Here is a 27,092-nt window from a genome sequence, read left to right as displayed (position 1 = left end):
AATTTAAAAATGCACGGATTTTTTTGTTTTGTGACATGGTATTGACTTTCAGTGCTGTAAATAAAGCCACCTTTGATTCTAGAAGTTCTATATTAACAGGGCACAATGACCAATCCAGATTATATCTGAAAAATCTTATCAGTGGCCTAGAGATGGAGGCCCAAGCCTGCCCCTATCATTTCCAGATTTAAGGGAAACATTCGCGTTCACTTGGTGACCATCTTGAGGACCCTGTGACATTTTTGGCACTTGCTCCTACTCCAAGTATTTAGATTCATAAGAATACAGGAAATTAAACTGGAAGGCTTCCCTCTTACACATCTCTCAGATTAGGACTTTCTGGGATAAATTTTCATCAGTTTAATACAACCTCAATGTCATGAAATGGAGTACAAATGTTATCAAAGCAATTCATTCAAAAGCATAGTTTCCATAAGTTGTCTTTTTAAAAAGAGTGAATGGTGAGCTAAATACTTGCATGACTTTTCTCCCCAAATTAAAATTTTTAGAAGAAATTTTTCTCACATCTGTCTGGACTTCAAGTGGGGCATCTTATACCTGCTTAGAACATCTAGCCGAGTCACGAAGATGCCACTGTAAAGAAATTTCACTTGTTTTATTTTGCAAGAAAATACGAAGAGAAACCACTCTATTCCTTTTGTGGCCCTGAATGCAACTGATTTCTCAGCCGTGAATAAGCGATCCCAATGTCCAGGTATTCCAGAGTGACTGTGTGAGCTCACGGCGATCTTTTTTTTAAAGTGCCAAAGCACTGAATGGAGAGAACGGTGGGTGTATGGGTATCTTTGTGTACCTATAGTCATTATTGCCATCAGGAAGAAAGGCAAGGCACCCCCAGTTCATCAGAAAACCTCATGTAGTCACAGCACAGAGATAGAGAACTGATGTCTCATTCAACCAGCAGAAGTAGAAATGCAGGTACAGAATCGGGGAAAAGGTGGGTGATGTGAGAGGATCTCTGATGGGAATTAAGCGTGGGCATGGAGAGAGGCTTTAAAATCAGAAGGGTGGGGGGCTGACCCATAGGATGAGCAACTGTTTTAATTCAGTTGAATTTATTAGATGCTGGTGCTTCGCGTCCTTTTAGCTGCAGCTTCCTCGGCTATAGTTGGTTTGAGCAAAAGGAAAGCCTTCAGCACAGGCAAGATGAGAAACGAGCTCACAGTTAACTTCAGTGCCCTTGATCTGCCACATTGTGTAAACAAATATGGCCCCTCCTCTAATCAACCCTCTTCTGCGCTCCTGGGTGTGGTGTGTCCCCTAAAGGCAGACCCAGACATGCTTCACTGGCGGGATTCTGACAGCACCCCGAGAAGGCTTCTGGCGGGCCTATGGAAGCACCGAGTGTCCCCTCCTCCCAGGGACACATGTCAGGGCTACGAGCTCTGCTTTAGGTTCAGCGAGCTTCCCGTTTGTAAGAAAGGAAAAAGCCACACTTCCTCCTCCGTCTTCCTCCTCTACTGCAGCCACCTTTGGGAAGGCAAGCCATCTAGGGAAAGAGAAGGTCTTCTTTTGAGCAGATCACTTTGCAGTACAGGTCAAAGCTGGGGCTGGCTCTTGAACCTGGGCATGCACTATGCTCACCTTAGATTCCTGGGAAGCTTTTAAGTTCACTGACACCCCTGTATCTCCCCCACCCAGTGGAGAACAACAGAGTTGGGCTCTCGGGGGTGGAAGTGGGGTGGCCATTCTGTTTTTCAAATTCTCAATAATGACCTGGGACATGAAGATGTAACCAGCCTGCACGTCTCTGTGGACCCCGAGATTAAACAAGTACCTGCCCAGGCCCTGGTTCTGCCAGTCAGGAGCCCTAAGAGTGCGTGTTGTCTGCCGAGCACCACCTAGTTGGACGTCGAGAACAAGCGAGGAAGCCCAGGCGACAGCAGAGGCGCTGAAGGCAAAGGAATTCAGACTTGACCTGGAGGTGGGGTGAAGGGTTGGGGGACAGTTGAATGTAAAACTGCCAGAGGAAGCAGAGTGGAGAAAAACGAGGTAAAGGTGAATTTGGTCATTTCCTAGAGATGTTGTTTTGCTTTGGGGATTCCTTATGCTCTTTCTTGATGCTGGATCACGTGTGAGCTTCTGAAATGGAGTGTGAACAGGTGTGCGTATGTAAAAAAATGCAGCATGGTGAGTCACGTCACCAGCTCTGCAGACATTAGATGGTGATAACAGTTCACCTTTGTGAAGGTGGTTCTTGTGAGTTGAGAATTTTAGAATACTTACAATGGACCTTTAAAAAACATTATATGGGAAAGGAAGTTAAAAGCTAGGGGAAAGCAGAATATTTCATCCTTTTCTCCAGGCACCCAACACCTAGGCAACACATACAAAGTGAAATTGTAATGGTGCTTGGTAGATAAGCCCGGTTTCCCTGCTGGCTCAGTGGTAAAGAATCCGCCTGCCAGTGCAGGAGACACAGGAGATGTGGGTTTGATCTCTGGGTTGGGACGATCCCCTGCAGGAGGAAACGGCAACCCAGTCCAGTATTCCTGCCTGGAGAATCCCATGGACAGAGGAGGCTGGTGGGCTGTAGTCCATGAGGTTGCACAGAGTCAGATAGGACTGAGCTACTGAGCACACACACATATACTTTACTAAGCCTATTTGAAAACAAATCCTGTTGGGCCCCCCGACAGGGATGATGGGTGTCCAGGCCACCAACTCCTCAGTTCTCCAATCTGAAAACACTCAAAGGATGGAGGCAGAACTTGTACACACTTTTCAAACGATGTAATCAATGGAATCACCTCCCAACCCCCACTCCCCCACCAACTGGTACCCATTTTTATATTGACAGTTGGAAATGTTAAACATCAGTGAGAAACTTGAGATGTTACTGACCCAGGTATATTAAAATAAGATCAAAAATAGAAATATTAGGTATATACACAAACAGCATAGGTGAAATGTGATATGACATAGCCTTTTCCATTCAAGCTACAGTAGAAAAATTTAACAAACAAAACCTCTATCTAATTGCTCCAGTGATTCAGAAAAGCCTCCTCACTCATTTAGTTTCCAGCATAGCCTCATATAAATAGACTCACACAGACCACACAAAATTTAGAAAAGATTGCTGAATCACAAAAATAGCCCCTGAACACGGCATTTTTACTTCCTAGAGTACAACTAAAATGAATACTTGATCAATAAAATAATGTTCAGAATCATTTGAAGCAGTAAAGAAAGCTCTGATGTTTTGTAAGGCCCTAGAAGTTCCGCAGAGATTAGAATCATCTTGTTCGTCCAAACTACAAGGTCCAAAGAAGTCTGGATAGAGGAAATTGTGGAATTGAAAAGCTGGACTGTCAAAAAACATTCCTTCTATTGGGAGAGCAGTTCCTGAAGCTCCCTTCCAGGGGAGCTGGGCAAACCTGGGTGGCTGGGGAATCCGCGTGGCTTAACACAGTGGCCCTGCCTGCTTGCTGACGACCCTTTCAAGGAAAGAGATTCCTCTGCCCAGCTGGGGTTCTGAGTGATCTCCACGGAAGGAAGTGCTGACCCGTCCAGATTTCAGGGGGTGGGAGGTCACAGAAATCTGGGAAGGACATGGAAGCATCTGACTTCACCTGAAAAATCTAACAGGTTGGATTAGTAGATTTTTTTTTTTTTTTTAACAAATTAGCTCAAGCACAGAGAACATACAAGGAAGTGCAATGAAGACAGCTGGTTATTTCAGTTGTGCTCCTGTCTGTGATCTACTGAGATGGCCTCCAAACCTCTGAGTCACATGCCCCCTTGTAAACAAGAGGCCGATGTGGGTGCACTTTGGTGGGATAGGTGTTTTCTTCTCAGAAACCCATGTCTGGGTGTTGGACTCGCAGAGCCAGTGTGCCTGCTGGGTGCAGGCTGGTGGACATATCGCCCTTGAGAGGAGACTCCTTTCCCGTGGAAGAAGTCCTTCCTGAGTTTTAGCCCTGTGTGAAGGAAGCAAAGACAGCCGGGGAAGCCAGCCCAGGAAATAACTAGTGACCGGGGATTGTTGTTTTTCCCTTTGGAGGGAGGCGGCGGTCCCGTGCACGGCTTGAGTCCTCGGCACTAAGGCTGCTGCTGGTACTGGCCCTCGGTGGCCGTGTAGAAGTCGTCCAGCACGCTCTGTAGGTAGTCGAACGTCGGCCTCTCCTCTGCCTTTTCCTTCCAGCACATCTTCATGATGTCATAGAGCTCATCCGGGCAGTTCTCCATGCGGGGCATCCTGTAGCCCTGCGACAGGGCGGTCATCACGTCCGCGTTAGTTCTCCCTGGAGGTGAAAAACCCACAGGTACTGTTTAGAAGCCTGACTGAGGGTCACGTGATGCAGTGGTACCCACCTCCTTCATCCCTGGTTGGAGGGAGTGTCGGAGGATGCTGTGGGCCGAACTGTGTTCCCACAGTCCCCGCTCTCCTGGAAATTCCTATACTGAAGACCTAGCCCCCAGGACCTCAGAATGGAACTGCGTTTAGACATAAGGCCTGTAAAGAGGTGACCAAGCCTTTAGGGTGGGCCTAAGCCCCATTTGACTGGTGTCTTTATAAGAAGAGGTGATTAGAACACGGGGATGCCAGAGAGAAGACAGATGGAGATGTTGTCTCAAGGGCCAAGGATGAGCCTTGGAGAAAGCAATCCCGTCAACACCTTGATCTTGGACCCCTACCCTGAAGAAAACACATTTCTGTTGTATAAGCGATTCAGTTTGTGGTATTTTGTTACAGCAGCTCTCAAAACTGGTAGAGGGGCTAAGGACATTTCTGTAAGCAACGTAATCCTATAAAGGGGGGCAGTACAAAGAGGCTCTAGGCAGCATTCAGCTGCCAAAGTAAAAACCAGTGAACGTGATAAGCAGAAGACAGAGCGAGTTCTCTTTAACGACAAAAGGATGTTGGACCTGACAGATCTTGTGAATAAACAAGCCCAATTCTAACATTTCATCTCACTGTCTTTTGCACTATTTTTTCCCCCAGCTTCTAATGGTAATTAATTTTAAAAAAACCATCATTTTCTCACCCATTATCTCCCAATACTTTTTAAAAATCAGCTTTTCATTGCACGTTTACTTAAAGAAGTCAGGATCCTTAAGTGAGCTAGACCAACTGTTTCATTTCCACTCCTCAAATTGTCCTCAGGACAAGAAGAGGCAGAGCTCGGCAGGCTCTGGGGAGGGAACCAGCGTGCCTGCGTGCTACGTCACTTCAGTTTGTCCGACTCTTTGAGACTCCGTGGACTGTAGCCCACCAGGCTCCTCTGTCCATGGGATTCTCCAGAATACTGGAGTGGGTTGCCATTTCCTTCTCCATGGGATCTTTCTGACCTAGGGATCCATCCTGTGTCTCTTAAACATCTCCTGCACTGGCAGATGAATTCTTTATAACTAGCTCCACCTGGAAGCCCAAGGCACCCACTATTCCTGCCGGGCTCTGCAGGATTGCTGACTGTGGAGGATGGCTTTTACTCTAATCACTTGTCTCAGGTTAGCTCAGACACTGAACTGTCCGTCTTTGACACTGAGAAGAGCTTTAAGGGGAAAAAAAAGGTCATTTTAATAGTATTTTTCTCCATCATTAAAATGGGATAATAAAACATGCTAATTCAGCCATTTTAGCAGCCTTCCCTGGTGGCTCAGTGGTAAAGAATCCGCCTGCAATACAGGAGACCTGGGTTTGATGCCTTGGTTGGGAAGATCCCCTGGAGAAGGGGATGGCAACCCACTCCCGTATTTTTGCCTGGAGTACCCATGGACAGAGGAGCCTGGTGGGCTACCGTCCATGGGGTCGCAAAGAGTTGGACACAACTCAATGAATAAACAACAACAACAACAGCAGGGGCTGGAGGTGGGTAGGTGGGTCGGGGAGTTAGGGTCTAATGGGTACAGTATCAATTTGGGAAGATGAAGACGTTCTGGAAATGAATGATGGTGATAAGTCCAGCAGGTGAGGGCAAGGTGGCCAGGATTCCGTAGGAGCCAGTGATGCGGCTCTGGGCCAGAATCTCCTTCTCTTGAGCCCCAGAGCCTTGTCCACACTTCACTGTGGAGCGTGCAATACCTACCACACAACACTTGTGAGGTTGTATGTTTATTAATCAGGTGTCATATATAGGCAAAGTATATAATCTTTCTCTATAGGTTGTAGATTATAGATAGATATCTGGGCTGATTCAGAAATACCGTCCCCATTTTGCGGTGGTTTTATTCATTAACTTCGGTGTCTAGAGCAAAGCAGCCATCAGAATATGAAATCTGGCACCGGAGGGTTTCACGGGACCGTCAGCCCACTGTGTAGGCCCCACCCAAAGGCTTCCCCCTCCCGCCAGCCCTCCAGGCCCAACAGCAGCAAAGGTGACTAGGAGCCTAGAGGCCACATCACTGCTCCACCCCAAAGTCTCCCATCTCTTGCAAAGTCAGAGGTGAAGCCCCTGGGCAGCCTCTGAGGCTCACATCCGCTCCACGTCATCCCCACACCTCCTGCCCCTGCTCGGGACTGGTGCTCTGGCTGTTTCCCCCATGGGACACCCAGCCCCGGACAGCCCCTGGGGCTCTCTGTCAAGGCACTGAGTCCCTGCTGCTACTGGATCGCTTTTAGAACCTGCAACCCACCCCCCTCACCCCAATCCCTAAACCATCACACCCTCCCCCAACAGCATACTTCCCATTCTACATACGGTCCTTATTATCAGTGATTATTATAAATGATTGTAATTAATACTCAACTATTACTCAAGGGAGGAGCTGGGACTGCTCCATCCAGCACCTTGGGAATGCTTAGCACCCTCAGATTTTTGAATGAGGGAATGATTTAAACATTAAAGGTTTACTTTTAAACTGGCCATATCCATTGATTTTGTGAAAAGCCCAACATTAACAAGAAAGAGAAGGCTTTGGGGAAAAGTCCCTCTGCTTCCATGTTCTGGAAAAGGGACGGCTGGCAGAATCTGGCTGGGAAGATGTTAGGCATCTGGAAATACTGAATGACGTCCCCACAGCCAGTAAGTTGAGGATGTGAAGAATCATTTGTTTGCAGACAGAGGTGGTTGTCTCTTGAAGTGGCAGAGACTCCAAAGTACATTATACAAATCTCTGTTTCAGAACTGACCAAGCAAGAATCATACAGCATCATTTCTATGTCCGTTTCCTCCACCATCCGGCGCGAGGCTTGGGAGGAGCCCCGTGTCTAGTCCTCCAACCATGTTGCTTCAGCAATATCTGTGACCGCGCCAGGCACATTCAAGGCGGTTAGTGGTGGAATTCATTAGTGGAGCGAAAGACATGCACTCAGACACGAAGGCGGAGAAGTGTCTAAGCATATTTTACAATACCTTCCACTAAAGACAAAGTTCTCACACCCTTGTCTTTCCTCTGGATATTTGTTCATCTTTTTTATGTCTCATACCACCCGGCTTTTTTCTCATATATATCCCGCAAATGGAAATAGGTAAGTAAGCAGTACCTGGGTAGGGAATTTTCCCATAGGTGACAATTTCGTACAGGAGAATCCCAAAGGACCACACATCAGACTTGATGGTGAAACATCCGAAGTTGATTGCCTCTGGAGCTGTCCACTTAATGGGGAACTTAGCACCTAGGGGAGAAGACACAGGGGCTTTACTTGGGTCTCTGAGCTGAAACGAAAAAGTCACAGGCGTGTGACTCTCACACTTTCCTTCTTTGAGGGGGAAAGTTTTGATGATTTATTTTGAATGGGTAACACATGCATATCCCAGGTGGCTCAGTGATAAAGAACCCGAATGTCAATGCAGGAGACCCAGGTTCAATCCCTGGGTCGAAAAGATCCCCTGGAGAAGGAACCGGCAACCCACTCCAATATTCTTGCCTGGGAAATCCCATGGATAAGAGGAGCCTCGCAGGCTACAGTCCATGGGATCACAAAGAGTCAGACATGACTGAAGCTGGTGAGCACACAAACACACAGAGGCCTGTCAAATTCTACAAAACCAATATAATAAATTGATCTCCTGGGTCTGAATCCTGGCTCTCCCACTTACTATATGGCTTCAGAAGCTTCTGAGCCTCGACTTTCTCCTCATATACAAGGAGGAAACAATACCCTACTTATCATATAGGGTTACTGTAGAGATAAATGAGGTAACGTATGAAAGGCACTTAGAACAGCAGCTGCCTCACTGCACAGCTCACTACCTGCTGCTGTCGACTGCTGGTGCTGTTGTTCAGCTGCTCAGTTGTGTCTGGCTATCTGCGACCCCACAGACCGCAGCACACCAGGTTTCCCTGTCCTTTACTACCTCCCAGAGTTTGCTCAAACTCATGTCCATTGAATAGGTGATGCTATCTCACCATCTCCTCCTTTGTCACTCCCTTCTCCTCCTGCCCTCAATCTTTCTCAGCATTAAGGTCTTTTCCTTTTACCTACTTCTTCTCAAACTGTTTTCCCTGACCTGCCATTTTGCTGAAGGTGATTAAGGCCAAAGATACATTATAGTCCACTAAAGAGTTACCAAAACTTGAGGCAGGAGAACCACCTTAAGCGTGACAAATGCAAGAGATGTTTCGCAAATCAAAACAATGTTTTCAGTCTGTTTGTCACAGCTATGAATTCTGTGGGCACCTTCCAGAAATAACACACATGTCGTTAATTAATCCTTAACAAGTCTTAGGCATGTCAAGGAAGTGCTTGGCTCTTTCAGTAGAGAAAGCACTGCAAAAAACCCCCAAACACTACCCACTGAACTTTCAGGAATGAGACTGTCGGAGTCCTCAGATCACAAACAACAGAGAACAGTCTCCAGCAGGAGAGGCCAGTGCAGCGCCAGGCGGGCCGGCCTCGGAGCGGCAGGCCAGGGACTCGGGGTTTCCACGTATAATATGGAACGTGGGGAAACAAAGGAGCGTGTTTTTGCAGTGTTACGTTTACTTCTGTGTGTGTGTGATAATTCTCATGTTTTAATTTGTATTGGGTTGGCTAGAAGGTTCATTCGGGTTTTTCCACAAGATGCAATGGAGAAACCTGAATGAAATTTTTGGGCAACCCGACAGTTAAAAGGCCAGAATACAGCCTTGAATAGTATAGTATAGAATTATCGTTACAAATATTTTTTCTACAGTGAAGCAAAGTGTACCTCATTGGGTGAAAAGCTCTGACATGTAATATGAACAAAGAATTACGATTCTGCCAAGCCTCTTCTTGTTTTGCCTTGCTTAATTGAAATACAAATGACAGCATTTTTAAATTTTATAAAAGTATCGTACAGAGACAATCGAAAGAGTAATTTTTTAAAAAGAAAACAATTAGGATATACCACAAACTGCAACTATGGTACATTTTGAATATTGTACCAAATGAATTCTTTTTTTTTTTTTTGATGCCTATTGTAATTGCTTTGTTAAAAATAGGCAAAAACAAAACAAAAGCAAACAATAACCAAACACCTAAAGATGGCTCTGGGAACATACCTTCTCTGGCTGTGTACTCGTTATCTTCAATCACTCGAGCAAGACCAAAGTCTGCGATTTTGCACATGAGAGACTCGGAGACTAACACATTAGCGGCTCGTAGGTCCCGGTGGATGTAGTTTTTCCTCTCGATGTATGCCATTCCCTCGGCGATCTGGAAACAGAACAAGGCTTTCCTTTAGACGTTCTACTTAGGCCCAGAGAGGAAAATCAGAAAGCTTCTGAGTTCTTGTATGATATCTGAAGGTTCAAGTTTTTCAAACAGAGGGTAAATTAAAACTGCCCCCTTGAGTCCTCTCTAAAATAACTGCTCCTCCAAATCTCCAATGATGACAATCAGTCTCAACATGATTTTTTAAGTTGTCTCAATCTTTCTGAATGTGTGGAGGCCCTTTTGAAGACTCTGTAGATACGAGGACGTCATTGTCCCAGCTTTTCAGAATCGAAAACAGAGCTGGGGGATTGATGCGCTAACAGACGCAAAAGCAGGCTGGACCTGTCACCACACATTCATGCAAGAAAAGTTGATTCTAGATTCCATTAGCCAGAGTAGTCTGATTTCTTCCTGCTGTTGCAAAATAGAGAAACAGAGCTGGATTTACTGGTGTCCCTGTCACCACATCCCTGCTGTCCAGGTAGCTGACTGCCCACAGGACCCAGGCTTCAAGCTCTCTCCGCACAATCCCTCCAGGATGAGCAAAAGAGTCACCCAGACACAAAGCTGATGGATGGCAGGAGAGAAGCAATGAGCCAAAGATAAAACAGGGGAGGTGAAACTGCTATGTAGCATTTACTGGAAAATTGGGTTAAGGAATTAAAATAGGGTTATTTAGGAAAACATTACCAAATTATTAAGATAAGAATCAAAAAGTAAGAAAGGAAGGGAGGAAGGCAGGGAAAGGAAGGAAAGAGAGAGGGATGAGTGAAGGAAGGGAGGGCGGGAGGAAGGGAAGGACCAAGGAGCTGTGTCTGGTGAGCAGTTAGAGGGAAAACTAATTAGGATTACTTCACACAGGAATGAGTGCATTCTGCAGATTCTACCTTGAATTCCAGGCAGCTCAGGGTGGCGGACTTGACTCTTTCCTAACTCCATCCTCAACAGCATCCTTCTTATCACTCATCAAAGGCCAGTTCAGCCAGGCGCTGCAGCTCAGCAAAGGCTTAGCTCCTTACTACATGTGATGCTTCTCCCAACTCCAATGACTACAGACTGGGACTATAAACTCCAAAGACTGGACTGGGAACCAGGAAGAGCCGAGGTTTGCTGTGATTCCAACGCAAGCTGGACACTGCATCAGGGACCCTCGCCAGACACATCTCCAGGACGTGACCCACCACTCCGAGGAGCCCAGGGACACAGGCTGAATCTCTAACCAGGGGCACCAAGGACTCACATCTCTCTCATTCTCGGTGACGGATCTGAATGCTCAGCTCATGAAAAGCATCCTGGGAACTTGTTGGTAAGGCTCTTCTTACACACTCACTGAGTTCTGCATTTACACAAACCTGAATGCATTTTTACAAAACATGATTCTCTGAAATAACAACAGACTTGCAGCAAGTCTAGCTTATTCTGGCTTTCTTTTTCATCTCAGGGTTTGTTAAGAAGCTCATATTGCAAATAATAATAATGGCGCTCACTGAGACAAAGATTCGAAACAATAGCATTCGCCAAGTGGAATAAACAATAGATATGAGAGCGTAACAAAAGCTTTTGGATAGGACTTGTTCTGAGGTCACAAAAGACTACAATTCTCTTTTTATATAAAATGTACTATTTCCCTGGTCTGTATGCATTGGTCTTTCTGGGTTTCTTTCTTTTTTTAAACCTTAATCTTTTTTTTTTTTTTTTTTGGTTGTTGTATTTACTTTGACTAAAGTAAAACCAGCTCTATTTCTCTATTTCGCAACACCAGGAAGAAATCAGAGACCACTCTGGCTAATGGAATCCAGGATCAACTTTCCTTGCGTGAATATGTTCTACCTCCTCTGGGCCACTTAGTCTAGCAGCTGTCAGCACGGAAGAAAAAGCTGTTGCATAAATACATCACCCCCAGGCTCAGCCATTCACCAGGACCCAAGGAGGGAGGGGCAGTGCTCACCTCCCACTTTCTTTTTAATTAAATTATAGTTTATTTACAATGTTCCAGTCACAATGTACTGCAAAGTGACTCAGTTATACCTGTATATTGGATTGGCCAAAAAGTTCATTCCAGTTTTCATAAGATCTTACCGAAAAATTGAATGAACTTTTTGGCCAACCCAATACATGTGTATTCTTTTTCAGATTCTTACCATTATAGGTTATTACAAGATATTGAATATAGTTTCCTGCACTCTACAGCAAGTCATTGGTGTTTATCTATTTTATATACAGTAGCATGGATCTGGGGCTTCCCAGGTGGCTCAGTGGGTACAAAATCTGCCGGCAATGCAGGAAATGGGGAGATGCAGGTTTGATCCCTGGGTCGGGAAGATTCCCTGGAGGAGGGCATGGCAACCCACTCCAGTATTCTTGCCTGGAGAATCCCATGGACATGGTGGGCTATAGTCCCTAGGGTCGTGAAGAGCCAGACACGACTGAAGTGACTTAATATGCATGCATGCATGCAAACAGCATGTATCTGTTAATCCCACCAGCTTGGGAAGGGTGAATTGTGAAGAGTTAGGTGGAGTCGCTCAGGTCTGATGAGGACAGAATCTGATTCAGGAAGATTCCTTTGCACCCAGAGGTATTTTACATAGATGATGATAATAATAATAAGGTGGCTGATTGACAGGTAGATAGATATATAGAGAGATGGTAATAACCATCACTTCTCCCAGCACTAAAGGAGTGCTTTTCATGCACCAGACTCGGTTTTACCTTCATTAAACCTACTTCACATTTCATCTGAAAAACAAATCTATCAGGAAAGTTTTATTTCCATTATACACATGTGAATGAGACTTAAAGAGGCACAGGAACCTCCTGAAAGTCACAGAGGGAGGGAGAGAGCCAGGACTGATACCCAGGAGGGCTGACCTCCAGGTCACATCCCAGAATGTCCCATCAGCAAGAAAGCTCACAATTAGATGCTTCTGGAACTCAAATTTTTCATCAAGAGGAAACTATTTCGCTGAGAAGAGGAAAGAATGCTTTTGATGTTTCCTCTTAGAATTCATTGTTGATAAGCCCAACTTTCACAGCTCCGAAATGCTATCACAAACCCTCCCCATGTAGAGCTCAGGAAGGACATACAAGCTTGGACACGCATGGGCTGTCTTTGTCTGGAGCAGTGCTTCTCAACCTTTTCTCATTATCACCCTCTAAGGAGAAAAATTGGAGGGCAAGAGGAGAATGGAATGACAGAGGATAAGATGGTCGATGGCATCACTGACTCAATGGACATAAGTCTGAGCAAACTCTGGGAGATAGTGGAGGACAGAAGAGCCTGGCATGCTGCAGTCCATGGGATCGCAAAGAGTTGAACATGATTTAGTGACTGAACAACAACAACAAGAAAAATAAATACTAAGAAATAGGATTTCGTCCAGTAGGTCTGAGCTGTGGAGGGCCACAGAAACATCTAAACTTTCCTCATCCCCCATGAATGAATTCTGACTCCCGTGGGGGCAATCTTGCCCCATTTTGAATTCTTGGTCTAGAAGCTAAATTAAGCAAAGAAGGTATAAAGCTCATTTTTCCCTATGACTCAAAAGTGGCAAATAAGATGGATGATGATATATTCTTGGCTTGGATGAGGTTAACACTCTGTCAGAATGAAAATAACCAGGCTAAAATTAAGCAGGAAAATATTCTTTCATTCAAGTAGCCCTATATATTGTGAAAAAAGCAATAACTATCTTTACTTTCAGAAAATTCGACAAGGCTGAAAGGAAATTATTTTCCTAGAGTCATGCCACAGGTTAGCGCAATGGTTTGGAAGTGACTTTAATTTCCCTTCTGCTCATTTAATGGTTAAATTCAGTTTTAACCCTTATGACCATATTTCTTAACTCTGGCTGGCTGTGTCCCTGGGCATCTTACGGTAACCCTGGTCTCACCCTAAACCCCCTAAACCTGCACCCCTAAGAGTGAGGCCTCCCTGGCTGGCTGTGATGTGCAGTCCAGGCGAAGAACTGCCTTGGCCCTTGTCACTTTCCGGGAGCTTGACTCCGATCCTGATTTATTCAGTAAGAACCTGGGTTTTAATAAGCTCTTTGTCTGCACACTGAACTTGCAGAAGCACTGCATTAGATCCAGTGCTTTTCAACTTCAGCTGTCTTAGGATCTGAAGTTCTACACAGACTGGCATGAAATCCCAGTCTCAGCCTCATGAATGGACGGACGATTGTCCTCCTAAGGCTGGGGAAAGGAGGTCCCCCCACAACTCAACTGAGGAGAAATAAGGAGCAAGATGAGCATAGCCGGCAGGAAAGAGCCCAGGCGGGGAGGCTAGGGTGCCAAGCGGGGGCTGATGGCCCAGGTGGTGGGCAGTGCAGAACGTGTGTCCTGAGCTTCTGTTTCTTTTGTAACTTAGGGAGAACACCAGGCTCACAGCTCAGAGGCAGGGAAACTGGAACCCTTCCTGCACATCAAGGTTCTGGGGTCAGGCCGTTATTGACAGGGCTTAGAAAATTGATTTAACCTCTCAGCTTTAAATAGTCGGAGGGGATTCTCTACCTCTTGAGCCACGTCGGCATCATACCAGCATCAGGCTCAGTGATGCACAAACATGAGAAAATCTTGCCTTTCTGAACCACCTGCCAACACTAAAGAAGAACTAAAAATGTCTCTTTCTCCATGCGCTAATTTCCAACTCGGTACTAGAGTGTCTGTGTGTGAAGCAAGTGGAAATTTGAAGTAAAAACCTCCCCTATGACCTAAAATGAGAATATTCATACAAGGAGACAAGGTTGGTGATGTGTCTGGACTCTTGGTTTAAAGCTACCTTGATTGACGGTCACATGGGCTGGCCATTTCCTGAGGTCAAACAGCGTGGCAGGCGTACATGTCTAGTTCCTCTTTTTCTACTGTCAGTGGAAATATATGGTGACATTTTCTCTCTTTAATGTTTCTGTGTGCAAGTGTGTGTGTGTGTGTGTGTGTGTGTGTGTGCGCGTGCACGTGCGTGTACAGTATCCCAAGAAGACAGGGAAGAATCACTTGGAAGTGAACCGCTGGGACCCCCACCTGAGCAGTAACCCAGCAGCTTCTGGCAACATTTCCCAGGCATCTGGTATCCAGTAAAAGTTCTAGGCACTGAGAAGACATTAAAAATGGTGCTTCCTGAATTAGAGGTCAATCTCATCTTGCATGCATGCATGCTCAGTCACTTCAGTCATGTCCAACTCTTTGAGAACCCATAGACTGTAGCCCATCAGGTTCCTCTGTCCATGGGATTCTCCAGGCAAGACTACTGCAGCGGGTAGCCATTTCCCTCTTGAGGGGATCTTCCCGATCTGGCGCTCGAACCTGGGTCTCCTGCATTGCAGGCGGAGACCTGCAATGGCTCTGTACCACTGAGCCATTAGGAAAGCCCCAATCTCACCTTGGTGCTAAATAAGCAGACCCCAGCCTCTGGCTGTTCTCCAGGGAGGCCTTTCAACATGCTGTGAGAAGGAAAAGTGTGACCATTGGGTGACTGTCAATCAGCTTCCCAGACAGGACCAGAGAGGATGCTCTGACCCCAAATACTGGGAAGCCGCTGTTCTGAGAAACGGGCGAGTAACAGGTTATCTTCTCAATAAGTGATTTGTAAAATTTTAATGAGCAGAGCCCACACAAAACAGAGCGGATGGAATAAAGGAACCTAAATGACGGACTTGATGTGATTTCTCGAGCAAAGCTAAAATCTGCCCCAGGAAATTCCAGCCCGAAAGAAAACTGGAACTGAAAACCCAGCCTGTCTTCGAATCGGCCAGTTGGAAAACATTTGTCACTTAGATGAGCAGTGAGAGAGAAAGAGCAAGAAGTCTGCCAGAAAGCAGGAGAGACTGAACTTTGGTTTTCTTGTGGCATGTCGTGGCACCTGTCCCATGAGGCATTACTCTCTAGATACATATTTTCTTCCTACACTTGGGAAAAATGGAATTCAAATAATTAATCGCTTGCAAAAACCCTAGGGAGATTACAAAATAATAATAGTGTTAATATTAATAAGCTGGAACTGAGCCAAAGGGTAAAAGCCTCTCAAGCCTCTCTGAAGGGTTCTCTCCATCACCCTGGGGTTAATCCTAAATGGATCTGAAAAGACCATTTCGTGACAAAAGAAAAATACAATGCAGAGAAAACCGTCTTCAAAAAGAAAGTTTAAGTAAGAACGCATTTCCTTGGTCCTCCAAACGGCCCAGCATTTGCTTTGTGTCAGGTGATACTTCCCACAGACGTACTTTTCTATCATTATTCACTGAGCCTCCATACTGGATCCCTGCACTCTTTAGTCCATAATTTGGATGAAGGAAGCGATGGCTTAGAGAGCTCATTCCTTGCTATGCTGGAGCATCACATTTCTTAGAAATTATGTTTTAGCTTTACTGGGTTATTAAAATATTCTTCTTTATTCCTCTTTTTCCAGCAAAACTTCTTAGAAATACTGGAAACTATGGCTTTGATGCTGATGGTGATGACGATGGAGGCAATGAGGAGGATGGTGGGGACAGTGACGGCGATGATGATAATAGTGACGGTGATGATGACAGCTACCAGTATTGGCTGCTTACTCCGCCCAGGCACCTTGCCAGGCATTTATAATCCCTAAAATAAGCCTGTAAAGCCGCCAAGATTCCTAGTAAAGATGAGAAAGCGGAGTCTTGGAGAAGTTAAGATTTTTTTCCTACACAGACTTGGATTTGAATCCAAAGCTGGCTGGTCCTACCCCCTCTGCCCTTAATTATGTATCTGTACTAGCTTTTTCCTTTTAAAAGGGCTACAAACAGTAGAATGCTTGCAAGTTGACATCAGGGGAAAGGGGAGAAAGGAGAAATAATAACTAGATCATGTAACAAGTGGCCACATTAAAGTGTGCAGTCTGTAATATCTTCATAGCTGAAAGATGAGGGCAGAGTTTGACACATACAAACTCAGGGCTGGTGAGGTTCTCTGATAGATCAAAATTTAATCGGTTCAGGGACTTCCCTGGTGATCCAGTGGTTAAGAATGTGTTTCCCAATGCAGGAGATAGGGTTTGATCCCTGGTTGGGGAACTAATATCACACATGCTATGGGGCAACTAGACAGCCCGTGCATTGTAACTAGAGAATTCTTCATGCCTCAGTGAAGACCCAGTTAAGCCAAATTAAAAAAAAAATCAATCCAAAAGCATGAAAGGACCCACAAAGCCTCAGGAAGACACAATTTCCACACAGACAACATCACAAAATAATCATACTTAAAGCAGTAAGTTTCCATCAAAGAGATTTACCTTCATTAGCAGAAAAGAAAGAAGCATTTGTCAACTAATTCTCATAGACCTTCTCCTGCAAATACTTATTGGACCAGCTCACATCCATTAGGATGGTTGTTATAAACACAGTCAAATAACAACAACAAAAAGAAAATAAACAGTGTTGAGGAAGTGGAGAAATTAGCTATTGCTGATGGGAATGTAGAATAGCACAGCCACTGTGGAAACCAGAATGAATGTTCCTCAAAAAATTCAACATAGGATTACTACACAATCCATCAATTCCACTACTGGGTATAAAGCACAAAGAACCAAAAGTAAATAGTTAATATTTGCACAATCTTGGACAGATGCACCCCCGATCATAGGAGCATTATTCACAATAGCCAAAAGGTAGAAACAACTCAAGTGTGATCAGTGGACGAAATTAAAAAAAAAAAATTTGCAGTCTATACAAACAATGGAGTATGATTCAGCCATAAGAAGGAATAGAATTCTAACACAGACTACAACATGGATAAACCCTGAGGACAGTAAGCTAAGAGAAGTAAATAAGCCATAAATCATTAAGAAGGGCAAATACTGAACGATTCCACTCACGCACGGTACTTAGAGGATCAAATGCACAGAAAGGCGAATAATGGCTGCCGAGGGCCGGTGGGAGGGAGGAGCGGAATTAACGTTTCATGGGTGCACAGTGTCAGTTCTGCAAGATGAAAAGGGTTCTGGAGATAGATGGCAGTGATGTCCACACAGCAGTGGGAATGCCACTGCCAACCGGATGCCACTGAACTGTGCGTTTAATAATGGATGAAATGGTAGACTTTACGTTATGTGTATTTTATCACAGTTGAAACATAAAACAGGGAGCTTCCAGCTGCAGGAAAGCAGGAACAGAAGGTGGAGAGCCTGCTGCATGCAGCAGAGAGGCTGTGCAGTGCATTCTGCGGCTTGTGGTGGCACCCTCGCCAGGGACGCCCATGCACACCTGCGGGGACCAAGTCAAACTGGGCAGTGGTCAGGGCTCCTCCCATACCACTTCCTCCCCAGGCCACTCCTCAATCTAACCTCAAATAGACCCGGCCGTGATGTGAATACACAAGCAGGATCAGCAGGAAGTAGACCAGTGACGCCTCCGAAGATAGTCAGCTGGCTGTGACTATGGGTCAGAGACTCACAAGGAGTCATCTTGGGTTTTATACAAAACAGGGGCAAGTTTCTCCTCAAAATCTCAACTTTTCCACTCTATGAAATGCAATAAGAATAGCATCACCTGAGAGCGTCCAGATGAGACTGAAAAGGAGAATGCAAGACCACTCAATGCAAGATGGAGATGAATGATTCCTAACATTAATACACCCTACTCTATAGCACATGGATCTCTGCTCAGTGCTACGTGGCAGCCTGGATGGGAGGGGAGTTTGGGGGAGAATGGATACACATATATGTATGGCTGAGTCCCTCTGCTGTCCACCTGAAACTATCACAATATTGTTAATTGGCTATACTCCAGTATAAAATAAAAAGTTTAAATGGTTAAAAAAAAAAGATGAAATGGGATCATAGCAAATAGTAGTGATTTCCTTTTTTTTTAATCAATTTTTTTTTTTACTTTGGGAAAATAGGCACCCACAGGTGCCCAAGTGCAGCCTCTCGCACACTGCCTTCCCTGCTGAGTGGCTGCCACAGCCCTTGGGAGGATCTGGAGCTGGACACCATGTCCACTGATGGGCTCCCTGGTATCAGCTGCCTGAGGCTGAAAAGGGATGACCTGTTGAGGATCACCTCCTCCCAGTCAGGTCAGGGACTCCCCACTCTGTACCCCCAGGAGAGGGCAGTGAATAACCGACACTAAGATCAGAAATCTCCTTCGCTTACTGTCCTCTCTTCTGCCTCAGTTTCACTGCTGCTACTGTTATCAAGACGACATACTCTGACCTGCGGCTAATGAACCATGCTTATCATCTTGGAAGGAGAAGAAGGAAGCAAAACATTCTCAACTTATCCCAAGGATGGAGGAATGAGAGAAAAGCCACTGGTTCTGCCCAAGCTTTTGCAGGAGAGAAGAGGTGTGATGGCTGGATCAGTGTTGCCTCGTAGGAGGAATGTGGCCTGACAGGGTTTGCCCCACACACCTCCAGCAGAGGGACAAGTCTCGGGATGCAAACGTGCAAATCTGCTCAATGAAAACTAAAACTGTCAATGACTCGAAAACATTCCTACTCTGATCTTATTATGTGGCAACTGGGGCATAATGAAACAGGTGCAGTAAGTAAAGAAAGGTTTTGTTACTTGTATTAATGGAAAAGTAGAGATTCCCCAAACATAAACCAAAGAATGGTAAGGAAATCACAATACAGTTACAGGAATAGAATATTATACTTTAATAGGTACATACATGTTGATGGAGAATTAAAACTAAAAAAAAGGCTTAGTTTATATTTATTTATTTGGCTGTGTTGGGTCTTCGCTGCATCATGTGGGATCTAGTTTCCTGATCAAAGATCAAACCCGGACCCTCTGCATTGGGAGCATGGGGCCTAGCCACTGAACCACGAGGGAAATCCCTGGAGAGTTTTTAATTAAATGAAAAACTGTAATATTCCGTTCAATACATATAACACAGCACATATGGTACAAAGCTGATATGCAATGAAAAGAATAGTTAGAAAGGATGGATAATGATGAACTAATAACAACAACAACAAAAATGGTTAAAAGCTTAAATAAAGAATTCCCAGAAAAATAAACTGCAAACAAAGAATAAATATAGGAAAAGATGCATGATTTCATCTATACTAAATAAACACAACTGGCAATAAAGAAACAGTGCATGCCTGCTAAGTTGCTCCAGTCATGTCTGACTCTCTTGCAACCCCCTGGACTGTGGCCTGACAGGGTCCTCTGTCCACAGAATTCTCTAGGCAAGAATAATGGAGTGGGTAGCCATAGCCTCCTCCAGGGGATCTTCCCAATCCAGGGATCAAACCCAGGTGTCCTATATTGGTAGGCAGATTCTTTACCGTCTGAGCCATCAGGGAAGCATCCTGCATTTAGGGTGGGCCCTAAATCAAAACTGAGGCCAGGAGAAGGGGGAGTTAGATGGTGAGATGGTTGGATGGCATCACTGACTCAATGGACATGAATCTGAGCAAACTCCAGGAGACAGCGAAGGATAGGGAGGCCTGGAATGCTGCAGTCTATGGGGTTGCAAACAGCCGGACATGCCTTAGCAACTGAACAACAACTAAACCGATGAGCAGTGTTGTTTTAAGAGAAGATACATGGAGAGACACACAGAGAGGAGAAGGCCTGTGAAAAAAAAGTGATGCTGCCGCAAGCCAGGGAATTCTAGGAACCACCAGGAGGCAGAAGAGGCAGGAGAATCCTCCACTAGAACCTCTGGAGTGAGCGCAGCCCTGCTGATACACTGAGGTAGGACGTCTGGCTTCCGGAATTGTGACAGGATAAAAATTCCTGATGGTTTAGCTATCCAGTTGGTGGTAACTGGTTATGTCAGTCCTAGGAAAGTACACAGTGCTCTCAATGAGATCACTCAGGAGGTGAATCTGGAGAAAGAGGAGGTCCAAGAACTGACTTCAGGGACCTTCCAGTGTTTAAATGCTGGGAGCCGAGGAGGAAACGGCCATTGAAGTGGGAGGAAACCCAGAGAGCAGTGTCCCAGAAGTCAAGTGAAGAGGAATGTCTGGGAAGAGAGAGAGAGATCAAGCACGCCGCTCTGAGTCTGAGGAGTGCCCTTGGACTTGCGTTGTGGGGTCACCGAGGAAGACTTGTCTAGAGCTGCTTGCTCGAGAGCTGGTGGGCTCGAGCGAGAGCCGGAGGGGAAGAATTGTGAAGAGAGAATATGGTCCCTCAAGGACCTTTGCCATGACGGGGTGGAGTGAACTGGAGGTAGAGGCAACCAGAGAGGGGTGTGGAGGAGAAGGGGCGCTGTATCATAGTTCCTATGGGAACGGCACAGAAATAAAGGGAAAACGGCAGGGCAGAATTTCTAGGGCAATACCTTGAAAGGAGGGCTTCCCAGGTGGCTTGGTGGTAAAGAATCAGCCTGCAATGCCAGAGATGTGGGTTCGATTCCTGGGTTGGAAAAACCCTTTGGAGAAGGAAATGGCTACCCACTCCAGTATTCTTGCCTGGAGAATTCCAGGGACAGAGGAACCTGGCAGACTACAGTCCATGGGGTCACAGAGTCAGACATGACTGAAGCGACTAAACGGGCACGTACATCTTGAAAGGAAGAGGGGTCAGGACTTGGTGCCCAGTGCAGGCGGCCTCAGTCAGGAAGCAGTGAGTGTGCCGGCTTCTCCTCAGGGGGTGACAGCAAGTGACCCGAGAGAGTGGGAGGGGAGGGGTTTAGGCCCGGGGACATGTGTGTGTGAGTGGGGTCCCTATGGCAGCTCGACTCTCATCTAGAAGCAGAAGAGCCAGCGCCTGCCGTCAGCACTGGTCACGGCTGGTGTGCGCACATGGGACAGGCGAAGGGCTGGGCTGGACGCAAGCGTCGGTGATAAAGAAGGGGGCAGGTGGTGCACAGAAGCCAGGTCAGGAGAGAAAAGAAACATGGGGGGCATGCAGAGGAGGAAACATGGAGGCCTGGAGCAGGAGCCAGGCAGATGGGGGGTGGGGGACGAAGGGCAGGAATGGGGGCCTGCAGGCAGAGCCTCTGGTCGTAACCATGGTGGGGCTCTGGCAGCTGAGAACAGAGTCCTGGAGGAGAGGAAGTCAAGAAACAGAAGGACTGAGCGTGAGGGTCTACATGCCTGGGTGGCCAACAATGGCTGGGGCTTCGGGGGATGGAGGGGGTGCCTGGGTGAGTGTTGAGCTGAGAGGCAGTGCCCAGGGATCCTGGGATGGACGGTGGGCTGGCAGATCTCAAAGCGGGGGGTCCAGAGAGGGGCAGATGGAAGGTGTGGAAACGATGAAGATCAGCTAAAACATAGGGCTGTCAACCTGAGTATAATATGATGGTTACCAACCAATGTGCAGGTGGTTCTCCAGCTCAGAGCAGCTCAGATAGTGATGTCATAGACACGACTCTGTGTGTGTGTGTGTGTGTGTATAACAGGTAACAAGGGCTGGAAACCCCGGTTGCTAAGAAAAGCCTGCCAGCCCCTTCACCCCTTGAATTCCAGCTTCAAAGGAATCTGAATGGCACTAGAGAGGAAAAACTCGTCCATTTAAAAGTGCTTTTCCGATTAAAAGCATCTGCCACTGGCTGCTATGCGCAACATTTCACTTATAGTTTCTCATCCCCCTGGCGTTCTTTACTCCACAGAGTAGAAACAAGGCAGCTCTTTGTCTTTTCAGAAAGGCCCGGCTACTTCTGTTCTACTTCCTTTTTATTTTCTCTCACTGTGATTTTGACCAATAATGTAAGCTTGGTACAGGGAAGTCAGCACGGCCAGAGTGGGGGGAGAAAGAAATGTACCAGGAACATGTTTTATGGGTAAATCCACATGAAGAGTGGCCCAGAAAACACCAGAAACACAGGCTCTTCTATTACTCATTCAGAGCCATGCAAAGCAGGCTCTGTTGTTTTAAACTGAACATGGGCAGCCCCCGCGTGGGTCAGTGCAGTCATTCGACAAATATTTATTGAGTACCTACTGCATGCAAGGCACTGTGCTAAGTGTCTGGGACACAGAGATAATCCAAAACTGCTCAAATATTCACACTGCAGTAGGTGCACTGAAAGAAACAGAAAAGAGAGAGTGGGTGGTCTCCAAGAGTGGGCTTGGGAGAGACACTGAGATAGGAGGCTGGTGGGCTCCAAACCTGAAGAAGGCTGGGGCCGTGTGCCCTCAGGCCATCAGGAACTTTTTGGCTTCCCTGGTGGCTCAGATGGTAAAGAATCTGCCTGCAGTGCAGGAGACCTGGGTTTGATCCTTGGGTCGGGAAGATCCCCAGAAGGAAATAGCAACCCACTCCAGTATTCTTGCTCAAGGATAAGCCCACTGCCACTAGGGTAGGGGGCCGGGCAGGACCCATGGGCCCACCATCTGGGGCTACATCCTCGGGCAGGGCTCTGTGGGGGCCGGAGGCTGGGGAACGGGTCTTGGTGCATGGAGGGGGCAAGGCTGCAGGGTGGCACCTGTGGCGGGGCACCATGTGGCCTTGGGCATCACCTCTCTGCTCTGGTGGCCCTGTGGTCACAGAGTTGTCCTTCTGGCCCTTGAGCAGGACCCCAGGCTGAAAGTGAAGCTGGAGAAAGTGCCTCCAGCTCCACCTTGACCTCAGAATGAACGCCAAGGACAACAAATTCCTCTTAAACTGGGGATGGAGTGACTTTTGGCGACTCAGTTTTAAGCCTTCTATTGGATTATATGAAGCCAGGGAGTGAGGTAACACAAGTGTCTTAAAGCAGGTATTCCAGGGGTGGGGAAGGAAGGACTCATCTGTGAAAGGCTACAAAAGCATCTAAAGGTTTTGGGTAAAGGTCATTCATGTAAAGGTCACTTGAAGTCATTTCTTCCATTATTTTTTCCTGCATAGAAAAAGTCAATATGAACCTGCTTTTAAAAATAACAACCAAACGATTCCATTCAAGAAATACCAGGTATCAGTTGTTTGGAGAGCATGACTGAGAGAGGCCAGAGGGGGAGTGGGGTGGGCACAGGAAGGAGGAGCAGTCAGGTCCAGGGAGGAGGCTCCGGAGGCAAAGGAAGGGATTCCAGGAATCAGGGACAGAGGAGGAGACCCCGAAACAGGGAAGGGGACAAGGCCCCAGCTTAGCTTCCACTGGAATCATCACTGGAAACCATCCAGCTGTTACCGGGGGACTTCCTTGTTGCTGGTGGCATCCGTCCAGATGATTTTGTGGAACTGACTATCTCTGCAGACTGGTGGTACCAACTCAGAGTTATTACAAGGGATGCCCTGTCTATACCCCATTTTATTGATCAGTAGATACTTCAGTGAGGACAGACTCAGACACTCTAATGTCAAAGACTTTTGTATTAAACAGGCTGAGAATTACATGATAGTAGACTGAGGTATCTGACCTGCCTTGTTCCTCAATTTCCAACTTAAATGTGTCCTACCCTTTAACACGAGAAGGCAAAATGCATCTTGAGCGTAATCACTATGTGGCACAAAGACCTGCATCTTGGCAATAGAGATTCTTTGGGGGAAAGAAAAAAACACTAAAGATATTATTAATTCTGAAAATCAGAATCTATAAAAGGGGAAAATGCACATCAGCAAAATGCCAGGTGCAGGTGACCACAGGGCAACTCTGATCATGAAACTACAGTGGGGTGCAGAGGAAAGGACCAGTTATCGAGAGTCAGAGGAGCCACGGTGGAGCCCAGCAATTCTACCACTAGCTGTGACCTTGGAGTCCAAGGTCACCCCTCCATGTGTAACATGTATCAAAGTGAAAGTGAAGTCGCTCAGTCGGGTCCAACTCTTTGTGACCCCATGGACGGTAACCTACCAGGCTCTGCAGTCCATGGGATTTTCCAGGCAAGAATACTGGAGTGGGCTGCCATTTCCTTCTCTGGGGGATCTTCCCAAGCCAGGGATTGAACCCGGGTCTCCTGCATTGCAGACAGACGCTCTACCGTCTGAGCCACTAAACAACAATATAAATGCTTTCAAGGTTGTTGGGCTTAAGTTAATGATGGAGGTAGAACAGTTTATCATCCAGAAAGAGTTAAAGGAATGTTACTTGCTGCCATGATTATAACAGCAACTTTGATTTTCCCACTCTTACTGCAGTTTTGTTGTTGTTCAATCGCTAAGCACTGTCTGACTTTTTGTGACCCCATGGACTGCAGCATGCCACAACTTTGTTATCGTGAAGGGGCTTGTGTAACTCAACGAAGCTATGAGCCATGCTGTTCAGGGCCACCCAAGATGGATGGTTCATAGTGAAGAGTTCTGACAAAACATGGCCCACTGGAGGAGGAAATGGCAACCCACTCCAATACTCCTGCCTGGAAAATGCCATGGACAGTATTGCAGCTTCACTCACACATAACTGTGTGTTCTTTGACTTTTGGTACTTTTTATACCCCCCAAAGCTCAAGAAATGCCTTGATTCCCCTGAATTACAAGATGATTTATCTGACCTCCATATTGCAACTGTGAAGTTCCCACTTCCTTTCCTTCTCGGTTTGAGGAGTCTACAAGCCCATTTCCATCTCTGCTGAGGGAAATTCCCACAGATTTCACCCACTCCTCTTTCCAAGTTCATTTTTTTCTCTTAAATGAGGCAAGGGCTGGAAAGCAGTTGGACAAAGTCTCTCTGGTTTGAAAGTATCAAACTTCCTTTGCAAAGGGGTCATTTTTCTACTTCAGCACAAGATGGTTTTAATACAAGAAAAGCACTGGATATGGCTAAGTTGGGATTTCTTAATCTCCACTAAGTGGAGAGGAAGACACGTGGCTGGAGAGGTGGGTTGGTCGATGACACTGGGGTTCCGAGGAACCTTTCAGAACTCATCCTGAGACAGGAAGTGATGAAATCAGCTCTCACAACTCACTTCCTATCTTGATGTGCCCTGAGGGAGCTTGCGGAGGGGACAGGAGCATGGGGAAGTAGCTGGTGGGGAGAGGGAAGAATTGCTGAGAGGAGAGTCTGGGAAAAGTCCCAGCACTGCCCCTCACATGCCCCACCCCCACCCCCATTTCCTTATTTTTCTGGGGCTGGGAATCAGTCAACTGGTTGATTTCTGCTCTCAGTCTCCCATTGCAAAAACTACTGAATTTAACCATAGCCTCTTGTGAACACTCAGTTTCCCAGATCTCTGATGCTACTGACAATGCAAATGGAAGAAAGAAAGTGTAAAAGTATTTTATAGGTTACTGATTGTTGAGTTCAAATACCACTCAGATCCACAATTCTTCCACTTTGCCCATTTGCCACTTTCAACAGTCTAGTGGAGGTAAGGGTTGAGAAGACTGGATTACTAAGACACTGGCTGTCCCGAGTCACCCTACTGATTATTGGTGTTTAGTCACTGAGTCGTGCCCGACTTTTTGCCACCCTGTCAGGCTCCTCTGTCCATGGGATTTCCCAGGCAAGAATACTGGAATGGGTTGCCATTTCCTTCTCCACGTGTCACCTTGGGGCAGCTTTATGAATATTTACTCTTCTCAAGTTATTCACTATGGGAAAGTGACAATGTTCATTACTGGCACACGATGGAGGGGAAAAGTAGAAACAATTCAGAGATGACTTTATTTGTACAGAGATGGTTTCAGAAAAGCCCGTGAAGACGGAGGAGTGTGGGGAACGCCAGTCACAAATAAAGGGAACTGACTATCACAGAGGGATGGGGTGGCCAGCACGGTCGACAGCGATCGGATGCGTGCGGTGTAGGATTTCAAACCGAAACTGAGGCATACATGCCCTACCCTCACTGCCAAGGTGCAGGTCCCTCCAGTGTTACAATAAGAAAAGCCACGAGCAGACGAAATGGATGACAATTAAGAACAGACAACAGGAGATCTCAGTAGCTCTCCCTAGAGGGGAGGGCTGGGGGAGAGTTGAGGCGAGGTTTACCCATGAACAAAGATGGTCTCAAGGAGAACTGAGTGTCTGTGGAGGGTCCTTACAAGGACCTTGAGCTTTGTGCTGACCTCGCCTGCTAGGGGCTCCCTGGTGCTGCCGACCCTCCACAGACACTCAATTCTCCTGCTCTTAAGCTAGACGTGGTTCCCAGCAGTCACTGCTGGGAGAGCCAGCCTGAGACGGATGAAGAAGAGCATCATCCTGTGAGCTGGATGCAGGACGCTGGCTTGGACGGTGACCACGGTGGGCACCTCGATTGCTCCCTGGCCCCTCCTGGAACCCACAGTCTGAAAGTTAAAGATTAGAAAAGGAGGCCTTGACTTGAACCTTAAGAACTATGTCAAGATAAGGTTTTATAAGACAAAACCAGATACAAAGATAAGTGTGACAAGATAAGTCCTACCCAGACATAGCACACACCCCACTGTGCTAATTTCCACCCTACAGAATGGCAGGCAAGAATGCCGCTGAGAACCTGGACAGGGATGACCATCCAGGCCTCCAGGCCATGCGCCCTTCTCCTCCACAGCCCCCTTCCCCTTCTGAGAAGCAGGTGCACAAGCTCTTACGACGCCCCTCAACGTCCCCATACAACGGGGACTCCCATGTCACCAGCCTTGGCAGGGCTCCCCAGCCTCGTATAATGGTGCTGAGAGTGACACAGGCTCCTGAGCCTCTGCCTTCTCAGTCTCCTGACTCCTGTCCATGCGGGGTGCAGAGCTGAGCCCAAGTCATCT

General features: G+C 46.5%; 1 protein-coding gene across 6 annotated transcripts in view; it reads right to left on the bottom strand.

The window, feature by feature from the left end:
* Positions 1–601: 601 nt before the first annotated feature.
* The window catches only part of LYN (LYN proto-oncogene, Src family tyrosine kinase), a 109,282-nt gene continuing 82,791 nt past the window's right edge, over positions 602–27,092 (bottom strand). For all 6 annotated transcript variants that reach the window (XM_069600060.1, XM_069600058.1, XM_069600059.1 and 3 more), the window contains 3 exons: positions 9,430–9,583; positions 7,448–7,579; positions 602–4,265 (listed from right to left, as the gene is read on the bottom strand). In XM_069600060.1, the coding sequence (XP_069456161.1) occupies positions 4,063–4,265; positions 7,448–7,579; positions 9,430–9,583 (489 nt within the window). In that variant the 3' untranslated portion in view covers positions 602–4,062. The remainder of the gene's footprint in view (positions 4,266–7,447; positions 7,580–9,429; positions 9,584–27,092) is intronic.

The sequence above is a fragment of the Ovis canadensis genome, chromosome 9, assembly GCF_042477335.2.
Source record: "Ovis canadensis isolate MfBH-ARS-UI-01 breed Bighorn chromosome 9, ARS-UI_OviCan_v2, whole genome shotgun sequence".
Lineage (NCBI taxonomy): Eukaryota > Metazoa > Chordata > Mammalia > Artiodactyla > Bovidae > Ovis > Ovis canadensis.
Note: the sequence above shows the minus strand (reverse complement) of the source record. Positions and strands in the feature narration are given on the sequence as shown.